At 51.2% G+C, this 19,963-nt stretch overlaps 2 protein-coding genes across 2 annotated transcripts; both read right to left on the reverse strand.

The window, feature by feature from the left end:
• Positions 1–2,140: 2,140 nt before the first annotated feature.
• On the reverse strand, positions 2,141–14,921 carry LOC139545098 (dual specificity protein phosphatase 26-like). Its single transcript, XM_071352499.1, has 3 exons — positions 12,375–14,921; positions 11,651–11,862; positions 2,141–2,859 (listed from the first exon to the last, which is right to left on the reverse strand). The coding sequence occupies exons 1-3, from the start codon at positions 12,551–12,553 to the stop codon at positions 2,648–2,650; spliced, it is 603 nt and encodes a 200-aa protein (XP_071208600.1). The 5' UTR covers positions 12,554–14,921; the 3' UTR covers positions 2,141–2,647.
• Positions 14,922–15,307: 386 nt separating this feature from the next.
• On the reverse strand, positions 15,308–19,700 carry LOC139545096 (BAG family molecular chaperone regulator 4-like). Its single transcript, XM_071352497.1, has 5 exons — positions 19,421–19,700; positions 18,721–18,843; positions 18,270–18,512; positions 17,915–18,184; positions 15,308–17,666 (listed from the first exon to the last, which is right to left on the reverse strand). The coding sequence occupies exons 1-5, from the start codon at positions 19,547–19,549 to the stop codon at positions 17,193–17,195; spliced, it is 1,239 nt and encodes a 412-aa protein (XP_071208598.1). The 5' UTR covers positions 19,550–19,700; the 3' UTR covers positions 15,308–17,192.
• Positions 19,701–19,963: the final 263 nt, after the last annotated feature.

Genomic DNA, 19,963 nt, shown 5'->3' on the forward strand with positions numbered 1-19,963 from the left:
TCTTTAAGCACACGGTCCTGAGCACTATTGTATTATCAGGTAAGAATATCTGTGATTCCACCAGACAAACATATTTATCGGGTGGTTAATTGAGCCATAACATAATTGGAAATGGAGACTCCTTTGTTGCAAAATGTGTATGTGGTCATTGTTTGCATTAGCTGGTAAATCCCAGATGATACATATCATATCTGGCAGTGGATCCAGGTAATTCTGTTTTAAAGGGCCAGTGCCGATTTTCCTGTGTTTTATATACACTATATTGCCGCACTATGAGGTTGGAATAATATTGTGAAAATTCTGATAATGCCCTTTTAGTGTAAGAACTGTTTGAAAGGAAGGATTTACATTTCTGCTTGTTTTGGTGGGATGGATTTTTTGGCCTGCCTGGTGTCATCACCAGGCGGTAAATTAGTTTAATATACCGATAAGAAAGAGTTCCAAACCCCTCTGCCAATAACAACTAGTTTTCAGTTTCCCCCTCCCAACTCCGACCACTCCCAGACAGTCCTAGCCAAATTATATTTTGAGTAATGTATCTTTGATTAGATCTAGTTTTGTTTCTTTATGACAATTTAATTGAAAACAATCACAGTAAGCTAGTTAGTTTTGACCCAGAAATCAAATCAAATGTATTTATAAAGCCCTTCTTACATCAGCTGATATCTCAAAGTGCTGTACAGAAACCGAGCCTAAAACCCCAAACAGCAAGCAATGCAGGTGTAGAAGCACGGTGGCTAGGAAAAACTCCCTAGAAAAGGCCAGAACCTAGGAAGAAACCTAGAGAGGAACCAGGCTATGAGGGGTGGCCGGGTGGAGATTATAACAGAACATGGCCAAGATGTTCAAATGTTTGACCAGCAGGGTCAAATAGTAATAATCACAGTGGTTGTTGAGGGTGCAACAGGTCAGCACCTCAGGAGTAAATGTCAGTTGGCCTTTCATAGCCGATCATTCAGAGTATCTCTACCGCTCCTGCTGTCTCTAGAGAGTTGAAAACAGCAAGTATGGAACAGGTCAGGGTTCCATAGTCGCAGGCAGAACAGTTGAAACTGGAGCAGCAACACGACCAGGTGGACTGGGGACAGCAAGGAGTCATCAGCCCAGGTAGCCCTGAGGCATGGTCCTAGGGCTCAGATCCTCAGAAAGAAAGAGAGAATTAGAGAGAGCATACTTAAATTCACACAGGACACCGGATAAGACAAGAGAAATACTCCAGATATAACAGACTGACCCTAGCCCCCGACACAAACTACTGCAGCATAAATACTGGAGGCTGAGACAGGAGGGGTCGGGAGACACTGTGGCCCCATCAAACGATACCCCCAGACAGGGCCAAACAGGCAGGATATAACCCCACACACTCTGCCAAAGCACAGCCCCCACACCACTAGAGGGATATCGTCAACCACCAACTTACCATCCTGAGACAAGGCCGAGTATAGCCCACAAAGATCTCCGCCACGGCACAACCCAAGGGGGGGCGCCAACCCGGACAGGAAGATCACGTCAGTGACTCAACCCACTCAAGTGACGCACCCCTCCTGGTGACAGCATGAAAGAGCACCAGTAAGCCAGTGACTCAGCCCCCGTAATAGGGTTAGAGGCAGAGAATCACAGTGGAGAGAGGGGAACCGGCCAGGCAGAGGCAGCAAGGTTGGTTCGTTGCTCCAGTGCCTTTCCATTCACCTTCAAACTCCTGGGCCAGTCTACACTCAATCATAGGACCTACTGAAGAGATGAGTCTTCAATAAAGACTTAAAGGTTGAGACCGAGTCTACGTGATTTGATATTAAGATAAAACGGCTGGATTGGACCTTTAAAGGCCAGTAGAGGATAGGCTCCAGACAAGACTGTGAATTTTGACCTGCTGAGTGAATAGGCTATTAATTTAAGGTGTCACCTTTTCATATAGGCTAACCCTGTAGAATTAGAAGAGACATGCATTGAAATATTAAATTACATTTAAATTCAAAGCCCATACAGATGAACCGATGCCATGATGTTGAGATGTGGAGGTACAGTATTTATGCCATGGGGCATGGTGTCATGCTGGGAGAAAATAGAGAAGTTACAGGTTCTGTGGTTGGAACCCAGAGCTTCTGCAACACGAGGAAGAAACAGGGAAGTACTAGGAAAATGTATTCACACATACTTTAATATGTCATAGTAATTGCATACTCATATCAGCTTGAAACATACAAAATACTCAATAAAAAAATGTATGTTGCCAAAAATGTATACAACACAAGCTTAAGTTACAGTAGGCTACATAATATTGCCACTTATTTCCCAATAAGACAGGTTTCTCAAGTTTGACCTCCAAACCATCAGCGGTTTCATCTCTAAAGGGAGGTATGTAAAAATAATTCTACAGCCAGACACTGCTAGGAAAAGCAGAACATGGAATACAGCTAAACTTTGAATACTGGGAACTAGAATGCAAGTCTCCCACATAGCCTACACCAACTTAAAGGAAATTACATTCAAACTATATTTTGGTATTTGTTTCATAAATACCAAAAATGAATGAAATACATTCAAATGAAATACATTCATTTGCATAAATGTTTCCCAAAAAATAAAAGGTTTGTGACCCACTGCTCAAATAGACGAAAGAGAATAGAACAGAAGCTGAATCAGTCTTCTAGGTGTAGGTTGTGTTGCGGAGGTGGCCATACAGTTTGGTGTCCAGGTTGATGAGCTGTCGGAGGAAGCCTCTGTTGGGGATCACACCGCGGTTGTCCTTCACGGCACAGATGGCATCCACCAGGGTCAGGTTCTGTCTCAGCATCAGGTAGGCAAGAACCAGGGTGGCTGAACGACTCACCCCCACTGCACAGTGCACTAGCACTATACCTGAGGGGGGGGTAGAAAGAGGGAGAGGTGGGGGGTAGAGGGTACAGAGATGCAGAAGTGGGCAGTAGAAAGAGGGAGAGGTGGGGGGAGTAGAAAGAGTGGAGTGGTGGGGGGTAGAAAGAGGGAGAGGAGGGGGGGGAGAAAGAGGGAGAGGAGGGGGGGAGAAAGAGGGAGAGGTGGGGTTAGAGGGTACAGAGATGCAGAAGTGGGCAGTAGAAGGAGGGAGAGGAGGGGGTAGAAAGAGGGAGAGGTGGGGGGGCAGAGGGTAGAAAGAGGGAGAGGTGGGGGAAGAAAGAGGGAGAGGTGGGGGGTAGAAAGAGGGAGAGGTAGGGGGTAGAAAGAGGGAGAGGTAGGGGGTAGAAAGAGGGAGAGGTGGGGTTAGAGGGTACAGAGATGCAGAAGTGGGCAGTAGAAGGAGGGAGAGGAGGGGGTAGAAAGAGGGAGAGGTGGGGGGGCAGAGGGTAGAAAGAGGGAGAGGTGGGGGAAGAAAGAGGGAGAGGTGGGGGGTAGAAAGAGGGAGAGGTAGGGGGTAGAAAGAGGGAGAGGTAGGGGGTAGAAAGAGGGAGAGGTGGGGTTAGAGGGTACAGAGATGCAGAAGTGGGCAGTAGAAGGAGGGAGAGGAGGGGGTAGAAAGAGGGAGAGGTGGGGGGTAGAGGGTACAGAGATGCAGAAGTGGGCAGTAGAAAGAGGGAGAGGTGGGGGGTAGAAAGAGGGAGAGGTGGGGGGGTAGAAAGAGGGAGAGATGGGGGGAGTAGAAAGAGTGGAGTGGTGGGGGGTAGAAAGAGGGAGAGGAGGGAGGGTAGAGGGTACAGAGATGCAGAAGTGGGCAGTAGAAGGAGGGAGAGGTAGGGGGTAGAAAGAGGGAGAGGTGGGGTTAGAGGGTACAGAGATGCAGAAGTGGGCAGTAGAAGGAGGGAGAGGAGGGGGTAGAAAGAGGGAGAGGTGGGGGGATAGAAAGAGGGAGAGGTGGGGGGGTAGAAAGAGGGAGAGGTGGGGGGGGAAGAAAGAGGGAGAGGTGGGGTGGTAGGGGGTAGAAAGAGGGAGAGGAGGGAGGGTAGAGGGTACAGAGATGCAGAAGTGGGCAGTAGAAGGAGGGAGAGGTAGGGGGTAGAAAGAGGGAGAGGTGGGGTTAGAGGGTACAGAGATGCAGAAGTGGGCAGTAGAAGGAGGGAGAGGAGGGGGTAGAAAGAGGGAGAGGTGGGGGGATAGAAAGAGGGAGAGGTGGGGGGGTAGAAAGAGGGAGAGGTGGGGGGGGAAGAAAGAGGGAGAGGTGGGGGGGGAAGAAAGAGGGAGAGGTGGGGGGGGAAGAAAGAGGGAGAGGTGGGGGGGGAAGAAAGAGGGAGAGGTGGGGGGGGAAGAAAGAGGGAGAGGTGGGGGGGAAAGAAAGAGGGAGAGGTGGGGGGGGTAGAAAGAGGGAGAGGAGGGGGGGTAGAAAGAGGGAGAGGTGGGGGGGGTAGAAAGAGGGAGAGGTGGGGGGGTAGAAAGAGGGAGAGGTGGGGGGGTAGAAAGAGGGAGAGGTGGGGGGGTAGAAAGAGGGAGAGGTGGGGGGGGTAGAAAGAGGGAGAGGTGGGGGGGGTAGAAAGAGGGAGAGGTGGGGGGGGGTAGAAAGAGGGAGAGGTGGGGGGGGGTAGAAAGAGGGAGAGGTGGGGGGGGTAGAAAGAGGGAGAGGTGGGGGGGGGTAGAAAGAGGGAGAGGTGGGGGGGGTAGAAAGAGGGAGAGGTGGGGGGGGTAGAAAGAGGGAGAGGTGGGGGGGTAGAAAGAGGGAGGGGTGGGGGGAGTAGAAAGAGGGAGAGGAGGGGGGGTAGAAAGAGGGAGAGGAGGGGGGGTAGAAAGAGGGAGAGGAGGGGGGGGAGAAAGAGGGAGAGGAGGGGGGGGAGAAAGAGGGAGAGGTGGGGGGGAGAAAGAGGGAGAGGTGGGGGGGGAGAAAGAGGGAGAGGTGGGGGGGCAGAGGGTAGAAAGAGGGAGAGGAGGGAGGGTAGAGGGTACAGAGATGCAGAAGTGGGCAGTAGAAGGAGGGAGAGGTAGGGGGTAGAAAGAGGGAGAGGTGGGGTTAGAGGGTACAGAGATGCAGAAGTGGGCAGTAGAAGGAGGGAGAGGAGGGGGTAGAAAGAGGGAGAGGTGGGGGGATAGAAAGAGGGAGAGGTGGGGGGGTAGAAAGAGGGAGAGGTGGGGGGGGAAGAAAGAGGGAGAGGTGGGGGGGGAAGAAAGAGGGAGAGGTGGGGGGGGAAGAAAGAGGGAGAGGTGGGGGGGAAAGAAAGAGGGAGAGGTGGGGGGGGTAGAAAGAGGGAGAGGAGGGGGGGTAGAAAGAGGGAGAGGTGGGGGGGGTAGAAAGAGGGAGAGGTGGGGGGGGTAGAAAGAGGGAGAGGTGGGGGGGTAGAAAGAGGGAGAGGTGGGGGGGGTAGAAAGAGGGAGAGGTGGGGGGGGAAGAAAGAGGGAGAGGTGATGGGGGAAGAAAGAGGGAGAGGTGGGGGGGGAAGAAAGAGGGAGAGGTGGGGGGGAAAGAAAGAGGGAGAGGTGGGGGGGGTAGAAAGAGGGAGAGGAGGGGGGGTAGAAAGAGGGAGAGGTGGGGGGGGTAGAAAGAGGGAGAGGTGGGGGGGTAGAAAGAGGGAGAGGTGGGGGGGTAGAAAGAGGGAGAGGTGGGGGGGAAAGAAAGAGGGAGAGGTGGGGGGGTAGAAAGAGGGAGAGGTGGGGGGGGTAGAAAGAGGGAGAGGTGGGGGGGGGTAGAAAGAGGGAGAGGTGGGGGGGGTAGAAAGAGGGAGAGGTGGGGGGGGTAGAAAGAGGGAGAGGTGGGGGGGTAGAAAGAGGGAGGGTGGGGGGGGTAGAAAGAGGGAGGGTGGGGGGGGTAGAAAGAGGGAGGGTGGGGGGGGTAGAAAGAGGGAGGGTGGGGGGGGTAGAAAGAGGGAGGGTGGGGGGAGTAGAAAGAGGGAGAGGAGGGGGGGTAGAAAGAGGGAGAGGAGGGGGGGTAGAAAGAGGGAGAGGAGGGGGGGAGAAAGAGGGAGAGGTGGGGGGGGAGAAAGAGGGAGAGGTGGGGGGGGAGAAAGAGGGAGAGGTGGGGGGGGAGAAAGAGGGAGAGGTGGGGGGGCAGAGGGTAGAAAGAGGGAGAGGTGGGGGAAGAAAGAGGGAGAGGTGGGGAGTAGAAAGAGGGAGAGGAGGGGGGGTAGAAAGAGGGAGAGGAGGGGGGGTAGAAAGAGGGAGAGGTGGGGGGGTAGAAAGAGGGAGAGGTGGGGGGGAGAAAGAGGGAGAGGTGGGGGGGAGAAAGAGGGAGAGGTGGGGGGGCAGAGGGTAGAAAGAGGGAGAGGTGGGGGAAGAAAGAGGGAGAGGTGGGGGGAAGAAAGAGGGAGAGGTGGGGGGTAGAAAGAGGGAGAGGTGGGGGGTAGAAAGAGGGAGAGGTAGGGGGTAGAAAGAGGGAGAGGTAGGGTGTAGAAAGAGGGAGAGGTGGGGTTAGAGGGTACAGAGATGCAGAAGTGGGCAGTAGAAGGAGGGAGAGGAGGGGGTAGAAAGAGGGAGAGGTGGGGGGTAGAGGGTACAGAGATGCAGAAGTGGGCAGTAGAAAGAGGGAGAGGTGGGGGGTAGAAAGAGGGAGAGGTGGGGGGGTAGAAAGAGGGAGAGATGGGGGGAGTAGAAAGAGTGGAGTGGTGGGGGGTAGAAAGAGGGAGAGGAGGGTAGGGGTAGAAAGAGGGAGAGGTGGGGGGAGTAGAAAGAGTGGAGTGGTGGGGGGTAGAAAGAGGGAGAGGAGGGGGGGAGAAAGAGGGAGAGGTGGGGGGGCAGAGGGTAGAAAGAGGGAGAGGTGGGGGAAGAAAGAGGGAGAGGTGGGGGGTAGAAAGAGGGAGAGGTGGGGGGGTAGAAAGAGGGAGGGGTGGGGGGGTAGAAAGAGGGAGGGGTGGGGGGGAAGAAAGAGGGAGGGGTGGGGGGGAAGAAAGAGGGAGGGGTGGGGGGGGTAGAAAGAGGGAGGGGTGGGGGGGAAGAAAGAGGGAGGGGTGGGGGGGTAGAAAGAGGGAGGGGTGGGGGGGAAGAAAGAGGGAGGGGTGGGGGGGAAGAAAGAGGGAGGGGTGGGGGGGAAGAAAGAGGGAGGGGTGGGGGGGGAAGAAAGAGGGAGGGGTGGGGGGGGAAGAAAGAGGGAGGGGTGGGGGGGTAGAAAGAGGGAGGGGTGGGGGGGGTAGAAAGAGGGAGGGGTGGGGGGGAAGAAAGAGGGAGGGGTGGGGGGGAAGAAAGAGGGAGGGGTGGGGGGGGAAGAAAGAGGGAGGGGTGGGGGGGGAAGAAAGAGGGAGGGGTGGGGGGGGTAGAAAGAGGGAGGGGTGGGGGGGGTAGAAAGAGGGAGGGGTGGGGGGGGTAGAAAGAGGGAGGGGTGGGGGGGAAGAAAGAGGGAGGGGTGGGGGGGGAAGAAAGAGGGAGGGGTGGGGGGGGGAAGAAAGAGGGAGGGGTGGGGGGGGGAAGAAAGAGGGAGGGGTGGGGGGGGAAGAAAGAGGGAGGGGTGGGGGGGGAAGAAAGAGGGAGGGGTGGGGGGGGAAGAAAGAGGGAGGGGTGGGGGGGGAAGAAAGAGGGAGAGGTGGGGGGGGAAGAAAGAGGGAGGGGTGGGGGGGGTAGAAAGAGGGAGGGGTGGGGGGGAAGAAAGAGGGAGGGGTGGGGGGGAAGAAAGAGGGAGGGGTGGGGGGGAAGAAAGAGGGAGGGGTGGGGGGGAAGAAAGAGGGAGGGGTGGGGGGGGAAGAAAGAGGGAGGGGTGGGGGGGGAAGAAAGAGGGAGAGGTGGGGGGGGAAGAAAGAGGGAGAGGTGGGGGGGGAAGAAAGAGGGAGGGGTGGGGGGGAAGAAAGAGGGAGAGGTGGGGGGGGAAGAAAGAGGGAGAGGTGGGGGGGGGGGTAGAAAGAGGGAGAGGTGGGGGGGGGGGTAGAAAGAGGGAGAGGTAGGGGGTAGAAAGAGGGAGAGGTAGGGTGTAGAAAGAGGGAGAGGTGGGGTTAGAGGGTACAGAGATGCAGAAGTGGGCAGTAGAAGGAGGGAGAGGAGGGGGTAGAAAGAGGGAGAGGTGGGGGGTAGAGGGTACAGAGATGCAGAAGTGGGCAGTAGAAAGAGGGAGAGGTGGGGGGTAGAAAGAGGGAGAGGTGGGGGGGTAGAAAGAGGGAGAGATGGGGGGAGTAGAAAGAGTGGAGTGGTGGGGGGTAGAAAGAGGGAGAGGAGGGTAGGGGTAGAAAGAGGGAGAGGTGGGGGGAGTAGAAAGAGTGGAGTGGTGGGGGGTAGAAAGAGGGAGAGGAGGGGGGGGCAGAGGGTAGAAAGAGGGAGAGGTGGGGGAAGAAAGAGGGAGAGGTGGGGGGTAGAAAGAGGGAGAGGTGGGGTGGTAGGGGGTAGAAAGAGGGAGGGGTGGGGGGGTAGAAAGAGGGAGGGGTGGGGGGGGTAGAAAGAGGGAGGGGTGGGGGGAAGAAAGAGGGAGGGGTGGGGGGGAAGAAAGAGGGAGGGGTGGGGGGGAAGAAAGAGGGAGGGGTGGGGGGAAGAAAGAGGGAGGGGTGGGGGGGTAGAAAGAGGGAGGGGTGGGGGGGGTAGAAAGAGGGAGGGGTGGGGGGGTAGAAAGAGGGAGGGGTGGGGGGGAAGAAAGAGGGAGGGGTGGGGGGGAAGAAAGAGGGAGGGGTGGGGGGGAAGAAAGAGGGAGGGGTGGGGGGAAGAAAGAGGGAGGGGTGGGGGGGTAGAAAGAGGGAGGGGTGGGGGGGGGTAGAAAGAGGGAGGGGTGGGGGGGGGTAGAAAGAGGGAGGGGTGGGGGGGGGTAGAAAGAGGGAGGGGTGGGGGGGGGTAGAAAGAGGGAGGGGTGGGGGGGGGTAGAAAGAGGGAGGGGTGGGGGGGGTAGAAAGAGGGAGGGGTGGGGGGGGTAGAAAGAGGGAGGGGTGGGGGGGGTAGAAAGAGGGAGGGGTGGGGGGGGTAGAAAGAGGGAGGGGTGGGGGGGGTAGAAAGAGGGAGGGGTGGGGGGGGTAGAAAGAGGGAGGGGTGGGGGGGGGTAGAAAGAGGGAGGGGTGGGGGGGGGTAGAAAGAGGGAGGGGTGGGGGGGGGTAGAAAGAGGGAGGGGTGGGGGGGGGTAGAAAGAGGGAGGGGTGGGGGGGGGTAGAAAGAGGGAGGGGTGGGGGGGGGTAGAAAGAGGGAGGGGTGGGGGGGGTAGAAAGAGGGAGGGGTGGGGGGGGTAGAAAGAGGGAGGGGTGGGGGGGGGTAGAAAGAGGGAGGGGTGGGGGGGGGTAGAAAGAGGGAGGGGTGGGGGGGGTAGAAAGAGGGAGGGGTGGGGGGGGTAGAAAGAGGGAGGGGTGGGGGGGGTAGAAAGAGGGAGGGGTGTGGGGGGTAGAAAGAGGGAGGGGTGGGGGGGGTAGAAAGAGGGAGGGGTGGGGGGGGTAGAAAGAGGGAGGGGTGGGGGGGGTAGAAAGAGGGAGAGGTGGGGGGGTAGAAAGAGGGAGAGGTGGGGGGGGTAGAAAGAGGGAGAGGTGGGGGGGGTAGAAAGAGGGAGAGGTAGAAAGAGGGAGAGGTGGGGGGGTAGAAAGAGGGAGAGGTGGGGGGGGTAGAAAGAGGGAGAGGTGGGGGGGGTAGAAAGAGGGAGGGGTGGGGGGGGTAGAAAGAGGGAGGGGTGGGGGGGGGTAGAAAGAGGGAGGGGTGGGGGGGGTAGAAAGAGGGAGGGGTGGGGGGGGTAGAAAGAGGGAGGGGTGGGGGGGGGGGTAGAAAGAGGGAGGGGTGGGGGGGGGGGGTAGAAAGAGGGAGGGGTGGGGGGGGGGTAGAAAGAGGGAGGGGTGGGGGGGGGGTAGAAAGAGGGAGGGGTGGGGGGGGGTAGAAAGAGGGAGGGGGGGGGTAGAAAGAGGGAGGGGGGGGGTAGAAAGAGGGAGGGGTGGGGGGGGGGGTAGAAAGAGGGAGGGGTGGGGGGGGGGTAGAAAGAGGGAGGGGTGGGGGGGGGGTAGAAAGAGGGAGGGGTGGGGGGGGGTAGAAAGAGGGAGGGGGGGGTAGAAAGAGGGAGGGAGGGGGGGGGTAGAAAGAGGGAGGGGTGGGGGGGGTAGAAAGAGGGAGGGGTGGGGGGGGGGGTAGAAAGAGGGAGGGGTGGGGGGGGGGGTAGAAAGAGGGAGGGGTGGGGGGGGTAGAAAGAGGGAGGGGTGGGGGGGGGTAGAAAGAGGGAGGGGTGGGGGGGGGGGTAGAAAGAGGGAGGGGTGGGGGGGGGTAGAAAGAGGGAGGGGTGGGGGGGGGTAGAAAGAGGGAGGGGTGGGGGGGGTAGAAAGAGGGAGGGGGGGGGTAGAAAGAGGGAGGGGGGGGGGTAGAAAGAGGGAGGGGGGGGGTAGAAAGAGGGAGGGGGGGGGTAGAAAGAGGGAGGGGGGGGGGTAGAAAGAGGGAGGGGGGGGGTAGAAAGAGGGAGGGGTGGGGGGGGGTAGAAAGAGGGAGGGGGGGGTAGAAAGAGGGAGGGGGGGGTAGAAAGAGGGAGGGGGGGGGTAGAAAGAGGGAGGGGTGGGGGGGGTAGAAAGAGGGAGGGGTGGGGGGGGGGTAGAAAGAGGGAGGGGTGGGGGGGGTAGAAAGAGGGAGGGGTGGGGGGGGTAGAAAGAGGGAGGGGGGGGGGTAGAAAGAGGGAGGGGTGGGGGGGGTAGAAAGAGGGAGGGGTGGGGGGGGGGTAGAAAGAGGGAGGGGTGGGGGGGGTAGAAAGAGGGAGGGGTGGGGGGGGTAGAAAGAGGGAGGGGTGGGGGGGGGTAGAAAGAGGGAGGGGTGGGGGGGGGGTAGAAAGAGGGAGGGGTGGGGGGGGGGGTAGAAAGAGGGAGGGGTGGGGGGGGGGGTAGAAAGAGGGAGGGGTGGGGGGGGGTAGAAAGAGGGAGGGGTGGGGGGGGGTAGAAAGAGGGAGGGGTGGGGGGGGGTAGAAAGAGGGAGGGGTGGGGGGGGGTAGAAAGAGGGAGGGGTGGGGGGGTTAGAGGGTAGAGAACATGGATTTTTCCCATTAAGCACAGTGTGGTACTGTAACTTCCCTTCTGGAAACTCCTGCTTCCTTTCAGTGTGACCTTTCACTGCGTTGCAGATAGAAATGTCATGTTTGCATAGGAAACAATTCTTAGACATGTACAATGCACATTTCATCATACACTTGGCCATACCACACTTTTAACATTATACAGGCATTTTCCATTGGAACAATGTATTACTCTGTAACAAACTAGTACATACAATAAACGATGAAGTACTTTAGTACAATCAATGAGGCAGTGCTTAACTTTTAAACTCCCTTTTTGAACTTCCTCTCACCACCTCCACTGAACAAGCCCCTGGTCTGGACTTCCAGCTCCCGAGTGGCACAGCGGTCTCATGCACAGCATCTCAGTGCAAGAGGCTTCACTACAGTCCCTGGTTCAAATCCAGGCTGAATCACATCCGGCCGTGATTGGGAGTCCCAAAGGGCGGCGAACAATTGGCCTAGCATCGTCCGGGTTTGGCCAGGGTAGGCAGTCATTGTAAATAAGAATTTGTTCTTAACTGACTTGCCTAGTTAAATAAAGGTTCAATTTAAAAAAAATACTTCCACTCACCTCTTCCACTGAACAAGCCCCTGGTCTGGACTTCCACTCATCTCCTCCACTGAACAAGCCCCTGGTCTGGACTTCCACTCATCTCCTCCACTGAACAAGCCCCTGGTCTGGACTTCCACTCACCTCCTCCACTGAACAAGCACCTGGTCTGGACTTCCACTCATCTCCTCCACTGAACAAGCCCCTGGTCTGGACTTCCACTCACCTCCACTGAACAAGCCCCTGGTCTGGACTTCCACTCACCTCCTCCACTGAACAAGCCCCTGGTCTGGACTTCCACTCACCTCCTCCACTGAGGGCCCTGTGAATGAAGTCTGCGGCAGTCTGGAAGTTGACACTCATGTCAAAGTTACAGGAGTCATGAGCCTCGATGCCAAAGTACTTGATGTTCATTCCCAGGTAAGTCTCCGCACCGTCTCGCCGTTTACTGTGGTTAGCATTCAAGACGTGGGTGACATGATGGTTGGCCAACTGGCGGACATTCGTAGCACTGTCCCTATGAAAACCACAAGTTTCAAGATTATTCAAAAACATTATCGCATAACTATGAAGATGGTTGTTTGCACATGTTGAGGACAAGACTAGAATAAACAAATAAATGCAGTCTACAATGAACAAGTAACAAATTATTTTCAGGTCTGTTGACAAGGTTCTGGACACTGAGGCCTTACGTTTATGCTAGATCTATATAGATTGGATAAGAGCAAATATCTGGCAATCTGATATTAAGAATTCACACTACTGAAGTCCACATTGGGAACTATTATCAGATAAACCTATGTACTTTCCCAACACCGAACACAGCACTCAAGTTACTTTAGAGGGCCCAAGCATTTAAAAACTGATTTATGATCAGCTCCCCTTACACACATCGGAGCCTTGTCCAAATGATGCCTTGGATTAGTCTCTATGGAGCAGACGACATACAAAATTGTCCACTTAAAGTGACCCTAGGTTAAATTCCAGTGTCAACCAATATGAAAGGAAAAGTATTGTCACTGCACTTACTGGTCTCCAATGTAAAGTCTGGGCCACACTTCGTCTGCATGGCTGTTGATGGCTTTCCCAGTGAACAGGAGTCGTTCCAGCTCAAACACAGCCAGCCCCGGTGAACTCAGGTCAATCTCCACCTTACGAGGAGGGGGTCTGTCGTTCCAGGACGGGGGGAGTTTGGAGGTAAAAGACATTTTGTTCTGCTTTTAAAATATCGGATAAAGCTCTGATAGAATACCTCTGCAGGTTACATACAAATCCAGTTTTTCTTCAAAGTGGTTTGAAGCCCAGTCCGAGAATGAAGATAATTAAACAATATATATGTTGCAGCTGCTGCGTTTTGCTGGAACCGGTCCTTGGAAAAAAACAGTGTAAATGAGCCCTACTGTATAAAGGATATTTTCTATCACCATGCAAGGGAGACAGACTACATCTCCATACTTCTTTCTAGAGCAGCAAAAGTAATGATTGTAGGTTTGTTTCACAGGAATCCTAGAGAGATGAACAGGTGTAGGTTTTATTCCAGTGCTTTGCTTCAGAGTTGCTCGCTCCTGGGAGTCTTTAGAGCCATCTGATGCCCTGTTCCACAAATCAAATTCAATGCGTGTTCCACAAGGCTCGGAGAGACTGTGTTTTGCTTTCGCATCAAAATAGCTACCTATTTAAAGATCTGAACGCTAGTTGGCAGGCAAGGGTGTATGTGTGGCCGTCTCAACTTCACCAAACTACATTCATTTCATTTTTCTCATGGCTAGTCATTCTGAGACAGGGTTTCTTTAGGGAGGTAAACTATTCACAGAATGAATCACAGAATAAATGAAATCAATAGAGAAAATACAGTACCAGTCAAAAGTTTGGACACACCTACTCATTCCAGGGTTTTTCTTTATTTGTACTATTTTCTACATTGTAGAATAATAGTGAAGACATCAAAACTATGAAATAACACATATGGAATCATGTAGTAACCAAAAAAGTGTTAAACCAATCAATATATATTTTAGATTCTTCAAAAGCAGCCACCCTTTGATTTGATGACAGCTTTGCACACTCTTGGCATTCTCTCAACCAGCTTCATGAGGAATGCTTTTCCAACAGTCTTGAAGGAGCTCCCAAATATGCTAAGCACTTGTTGGCTGCTTTTCCTTCACGCTGCGGTCCAACTCATCTCAAACCATCTCAATTGAGTTGAGGTCGGGTGATTGTGGAGGCCAGGTCATCTGATGTAGCACTCCATCACTCTCCTTCTTGGTCAAATAGCCCTTACACAGCCTGGAGGTATGTTGGGTCATTGTTCTGTTGATAAACAAATGATAGTCCCACTAAGTGCAAACCAGATGGGATGGTGTATCGTTGCATTATGCTGTGGTAGCTATGCTGGTTAAGTGTGACTTGAATTATAAATTAATTCAAAGCGCCATCACACCACCTCCTCTGTGCTTCACGGTGGGAACCACACATGCAGAGTTCATCTGTTCACCTACTCTGCGTCTCACAAAGACACGGTGGTTGGAACCAAAATTCTCAAATTTGCACTCATCACACCAAAGGACAGATTTCCACCGGTCTAATGACCATTGCTTGTGTTTCTTGGCCCAAGCAAGTCTCTTCTTATTGGTCCTTTAGTAGTGGTTTCTTTGCAGCAATTTCCCCATGAAGGCCTGATTCACAAAGTCTACTCTGAACGGTTGGTGTTAAGATGTGTCTGTTTAACTTATTTGGGCTGCAATCTGAGGTGCAGTTAACTCTATCCTCTGCAGCAGAGGTAACTCTTGGTCTTCCTTTCCTGTGGTGGTCCTCATGAGAGCCAGTTTCATCATGGCGCTTGATGGTTTTTGCGACTGCACTTGAAACTTTCAAAGTTATAAAACATTTCCGGATTGACTGACCTTCATGTCTTAAAGTAATGATGGACTGTCATTTCGCTTTGCTTATTTGAGCTGTTCTTGCCATAATATGGACTTGGTCTTTTACCAAATAGTGCTATCTTCTGTATACCCCCTTACTTTGTCAGAACACAACTGATTGGCTCAAACGCATTCAGAAGGAATGAAATTCCACAAATTACCTTTTAAGAAGGCACACCTGTTAATTGAAATGCATTCAAGGTGAAGCTGGTTGAGAGAGCACCAAGTGTGCAACGCTGTCATTTTTTATTTAACTAGGCAAGTCAGTTAAGAACAAATTCTTATTTACAATGACGACCTACCCCAGCCAAACCCTAACAACGCTGGGCCAATTGTGCGCCACCCTATGGGACTCCCAATCCCAGACGGTTGTGATACAGCCCGGAATCGAACCAGGGCCTGTAGTGACATCTCTAGTACTGAGATGCAGTGCCTTAGACCGCTGCGCCACTCTGCAAAGGGTGGCTACTTTGAAGAATCTAATATAAAATAGATTTTGATTTGTTTAACAGTTTTTGGTTACTTCATAGTTTAAGTCTACACTATTATTCTACAATGTATAAAATATAAAAAATAAAGAAAAACCTGGAATGAGTAGGTGTGTCCAAACTTTTGACTGGTACTGTATATCAGCTTGCAGTGTGTTGTCTCACTTTCATTACCCCCCACTTCATTCAAACGTCTTTCATTTTCTCTCCCACCTATCACATGACAAACTCTTGTTAATTTTGAGTGTTTATGGTATGTTTTCCAAAAGACTATACAATAACATGCATAACACATTTGAAAAATGTACTGACATTTAATGCAATTCATTTGTTTGAGCTGTAGTCATTTCTGAATCAGTCAGGAAAATATTCCCATCTTATGTTGGAAACATGCATTACGTCAGAAACCGCCTTGGTCCTTGGGACCTTGGTCCCTGTGCCTGTATTTAAAGTGTCTATGTTACAAATATATATATTTTTTAGTTAGTGAATGGTTCTCCATCTGAACACAAAAATAACATCACAGGAAAAAAAAGAAACATATGACAAACAGAACATTTTGATCCATGCAAAGCTTAAGAGATTTAAAGTTTATTTCTTATAACGATTTGAAAAAGCACCTGCCGATATTATGGCACTCGTGATTTATTTTTATCAACAAAGTAGCTGATTTAAGAAATTAACACAGTCTAAGAAAGTGATTTTTGGTGCTAGATTAAATAAGAAAAGCATTTGATTTGTTTTTTTGAAATTAAAAAAAAACACCCAATCATAGTGCTGTAGGATGAAGCTGACCCCAACCACCTGTTTTAATAAATCCTTCTTCCTTAAAATATCACTGGGCCCGTATCCACAAAGCCTCTGAGTAGGAGTGCTGATCTAGGTTCAGTTTCGCCTTTTAGATCATAATGAATAAGATTATATGGACAGGGTGGACCTGATACTAGATCATCACTCATATTCCGAGACGATTTGTGGATATGGGTCCTGGTCTGATATGAACTTGAATGGTAAAACTGTGGTAGAAAGGTCAGAGATTACTCTAAAGAAGGAAGTAATTGAACAGGGTCTAAGCTCAGTTTTCCTTTTCGTCCTTCGAAGAATAACACTAAACTGATCCTAGGCCTGTACTTAATTACAATGTCTAACACCAATCAATGGCAAAAGCATTGTGGAAGAGTTGTAGATCAACTACTATACAGAACATACCAGGGTTAGGATAGATGGAATTAAAATGTTAATTTATTCAGGAAGTGAATTGAAACTTCCGCAATATTTCCATTGAGCAACTTTAAGTCATTAATTGAATTTCTTCCATCGACTGCATTGAAAAGCAATTGACTCTACATTTGTAGATACTGAAAAAAAGTGTAAATGAATGTGAGTGTGTAACATTACCCACCCAGGGATTGATATTAAAGTCTAAAAAGGCAAGTCAGGAGCATTTTTTTGGTGGCTCAAAGATTAGGATCACTTGCTCAAATGTAAATTAAGCAGAAGTGCCATTTTGCCTGCCTTTCACCTTTTTATTTAAATCAGTTAAAAAAAAGTGATCTGCCCAACTGCCATAAATTCTGTCTTTCACCTAAAGGGATATCAGTTTTAGGCTATTGAAATTCTTAACAGTTTGGTTGTATTCACTTTTTAAAAACATATCACCTGACTAATGGAGCAACCTCAGAGCAGGCTCAACTTGCATGACTGCCCAGTTAATTTGACAAAGGCAATAGGGCAACCCTTAATGTCAATCTGGAAGGCTGTGTGAATGCACACTGTTTGCATTCTGCTTACAATGACAGGTGGGTGATAAGGTTAGGGTAAGTGATAAAGGGGAAATCTCATGGTAGTGCAAATGGTTTGCAACATGTAAGAAAACATGGTGACTGGAACACTCATGGTAGAAGTGGCCTTTGAACACAGATCTAGGATCAGATTAGCCTATGCCAAATCCAAGCCTTATTAACCAAGCAAAAACATCTCACCCTATCAGTGATTAAGAGGCAACGTTTACCTACTTTGAAAGGAACATGGTGACACTATATGAAACCACCATTATAAGACTACATTACACTGGCACAAGCATGACATAACCGATGCTTTAAGTCATCATGGACACTAATGTCAGGTTATGACAACTAACCCAACAACACCATAACTTAGTCATGACTTGATATGTACAACCATTACATTTGCCATCATGAATACTTTGACATGGCATCTCTTATGTTCCTGATCACACCTGCGTGAAGTAGCATAAGCTGGCCTGATTCCAAACCAAACCGTAAGTCCTTGTCGAGAACCAGTCTATCTAAACCTTTACGATCCAGGAGATGTAATCAACAAACAGAGAATTTGGCATTTCATTCCAAGGGACCGGTTTAGATTCAAATGTCACAAAAAAAGAACAGTAAGACCCTTAGAACCAGAACCGGTCCAATTCAGAAGGCCTTTTTCTCCAGCCGGTCCAGTATGGCCTGGATCCTCTGCACAGCCTCCTTCCGGGCCTGCCTGACCACTTCCTGTCCCTGAGTCTCCACTGAGTCCAGAACCAGCAGCTCCTTGGTCAGCAGTTCCTCCAGGTACCGGTAACTCTTGTCCAATTTTTTACCCACAAACTCATCCACATCCTCATGGAGCAAAAGCACCCGGGCCATGACCTGCTGGACTTTGGCCAAGCTGGGGTTGTCGCTCAGGGGCTGGGGCCCGATCGGACCCCGGGGCTGGGTTGGAGGCTCACCCTGGGAAGGCTTTGGCTCCTGCACCCCCCCTCGTCCTGGTTTGTTGTACATCTGGGGAGGTGAGCTGAAGTCGACAGACTTGCCATTAGTGGGGTTAGGGGAGGGGGCTGGTCTGGGTTTGGGTCCCACCTGTGGAGCACACTGGTGCTGGTGGGGTCCTGGGTAGTGCTGGTCCTGAGGTAAAAAAGATTGTCTTACACAATTAGTGTGTAATGAATAGAAATTAAATTAATTCAGACCCAAGACTGCTATGGTACCAGAGGAGGGTATGAGCATTTTTGAACTATCCCCTTTCTTCCAAGAAGAACAAAATTAGTACCACTTAGAGGGTATTTTAGAAACAATATGTTCAAATAAAGGAGACGAGATGACCAAAGGCCAATGTAGGTCATTGAGATGCCTCCCTTGTGTTCCACACGTACCTTGGCTTCATAGGGGGGTGGGGCTCCAGTGCCAGTGCCTGGCCATGCTGGGGGGTGTTGTGGGCGGACAGGGTTCGCATAGTTGCTGTGTAGAGGTTGGGTGCCTGGCTGCCACTGCTGGTGTGAGGGCCCATACCCACCCGAGTGGGCCCAAGCCTCAGCCTGTGGCCTAGGGTGAAGGGCCTGTCCAGTCGGGTATTGGGGGTTTGCAGGCAATGCTGGACCACCTTCCCCATAGTGTGTGTAAGACCCAGGAGGATAGCTAGGGGCCTGGTTGAAAATAGACCAGAGCCATTATACCCAACTGCCTTTACCTCAGACACTGTTAAACACTGCCCTGGTTGAATGCACTTACCCCTTGACAGTGTGGTCCAGGGTAGTGGTGGTGCTGATGTTGGTGCTGGGTGTGGGGTTGTCCTGACCCGCCTGTGCTCTGCTCTGGTCCTGGGCAGCCCTGGCTAGGGTACTGGCCTGTTGCCTGCCTGGGAGACATCTGCTCTGCACAGTAGAATGGGTTGGATGGGTGGAAAGAATTTGCCGGATACTGGCCTGGACCAGTGTTATAGATGCCGTGGCCATTTGGATATGCTTGCATTGCCTAGATAGGGAGAGAGAAAACGTGTGCATACATCAGTAAGGGTTTGAATGTGAGTGCCAGACTGCCAGTCTGTGAAAATATGTGTGCGTGAGTAACAAAGTCAAGGAAGGGTGAGAGCCCTTGAGACGACGGATTAGGACTTAATCCCCATGTATAGAGGTGGATTTAGAAGGCCTTTGCTATGACATAACATGAGGCCGTACTGTACCTGTGGGTTGTAAGGTGTCTGCACATCGGATCCTGAAGGGTAGGCATTTGGATAGTGCCCTGCTGTGGAATGTGTCTGGGGATACCAGTAGTTTGAGGAGTAACCAGGGTATTGGGAAGCGTCCTGTAGGCATATGATAAAAGATTTTACCTGGGTTCAAAATCCACAATGTTTAAATAGTCAACTATATTGACATGAGTAAACAGTAACCCCAGACCTCTATTGTCACGTCACTTCAAGAACTTGTTTGACTAAAGTATCCAATCGTCTAGTAATGCAGCAAAACACTGACCGAATGCAAAAGCATTTCCTACTGTATTACATAATAGGTTAGCTAGCTGCAAAAGTATCACAAAACAGTAGCCATTAACTAGCTAGGATATTTATCATACACAACAAACTACATAACTAGACAATCTGCATGTCAAATATAACCAACTAAGCAAGTTAGGTAGCTAGCAATATAGGACATCTTACTAGTTAGGTAGATGGGACAAACGGTCAGAAGACGGTTAGCTAGCTAAAAGTGGCTGGCTAGAACGCAGGCTAACTAGCTAGCTAGCTAATGAACGCTAAACTGTATACACAGTACAAAAATACTAACGCGTGTTTACGAACATTAAATCGTATGTTCTAAAATGTGATTAACATAACTAGTTATCTACGTGTTGACATGAATTAGCTATACAATGTGTCGTACCATAGCGTTATTCCAGTTCACGTTATTATTTTCCGAGTTGAAATTTGAGGGCCAGACGGATTTGGGATTCGACTGCATTTGATGATGCATAACCCAAGCAGCGTCCCCAGCACTTCTGTCGTTTGTCATTAAAAGAAATCGTGATAAAATGGACTGTCAAATCGGAGCGCTCTGACTGCTATGAAAAACAAATGCTTTATTGAAATTCTCGAGTTGTTGAAGGCATTGACCATGGGCAGCTAAATATATCATTGTTTTCCCCTTTAATTTTCGCCCCTCCCTTTTCCTTTTTTTCCACGTGCGTAGAATATTTGGTATTTTGACCAATAGGCGCTCAGAGTTTAGAGCAGATCCCATCGAATGCGTGGATTTAAACCAATGATTTGTTTAAACAAATTGCGATGGTTACAATTCGTGGTAGTTGTTTGAATGGTCTAATATTTGTGTCTTATTAAAAACCAAATGCATATTCATTCAAAGTATTACATTATTAGAAAAATGCAATGTCCTAAATATACATCAGTTATTAAAGTTATATTAGCC

Source organism: Salvelinus alpinus, chromosome 19 (assembly GCF_045679555.1).
Source record: "Salvelinus alpinus chromosome 19, SLU_Salpinus.1, whole genome shotgun sequence".
Taxonomy (NCBI): domain Eukaryota; kingdom Metazoa; phylum Chordata; class Actinopteri; order Salmoniformes; family Salmonidae; genus Salvelinus; species Salvelinus alpinus.

Excerpts from the sequence above, each read along its gene's own strand:
- LOC139545098 (XM_071352499.1), bottom strand. The coding sequence starts at position 12,553 with ATGTCTTTTACCTCCAAACTCCCCCCGTCCTGGAACGACAGACCCCCT. Across the intron at positions 11,863-12,374 it reads AGACTTTACATTGGAGACCA|GGACAGTGCTACGAATGTCC; the intron begins GTAAGTGCAGTG and ends TGGTTTTCATAG. Across the intron at positions 2,860-11,650 it reads CAGGGCCCTCAGTGGAGGAG|GTATAGTGCTAGTGCACTGT; the intron begins GTGAGTGGAAGT and ends CCCCCCCCTCAG.
- LOC139545096 (XM_071352497.1), bottom strand. The coding sequence starts at position 19,549 with ATGACAAACGACAGAAGTGCTGGGGACGCTGCTTGGGTTATGCATCAT. Across the intron at positions 18,844-19,420 it reads TGAACTGGAATAACGCTATG|GACGCTTCCCAATACCCTGG; the intron begins GTACGACACATT and ends ATATGCCTACAG. Across the intron at positions 17,667-17,914 it reads CACCCCCCTATGAAGCCAAG|GACCAGCACTACCCAGGACC; the intron begins GTACGTGTGGAA and ends TTTTTACCTCAG.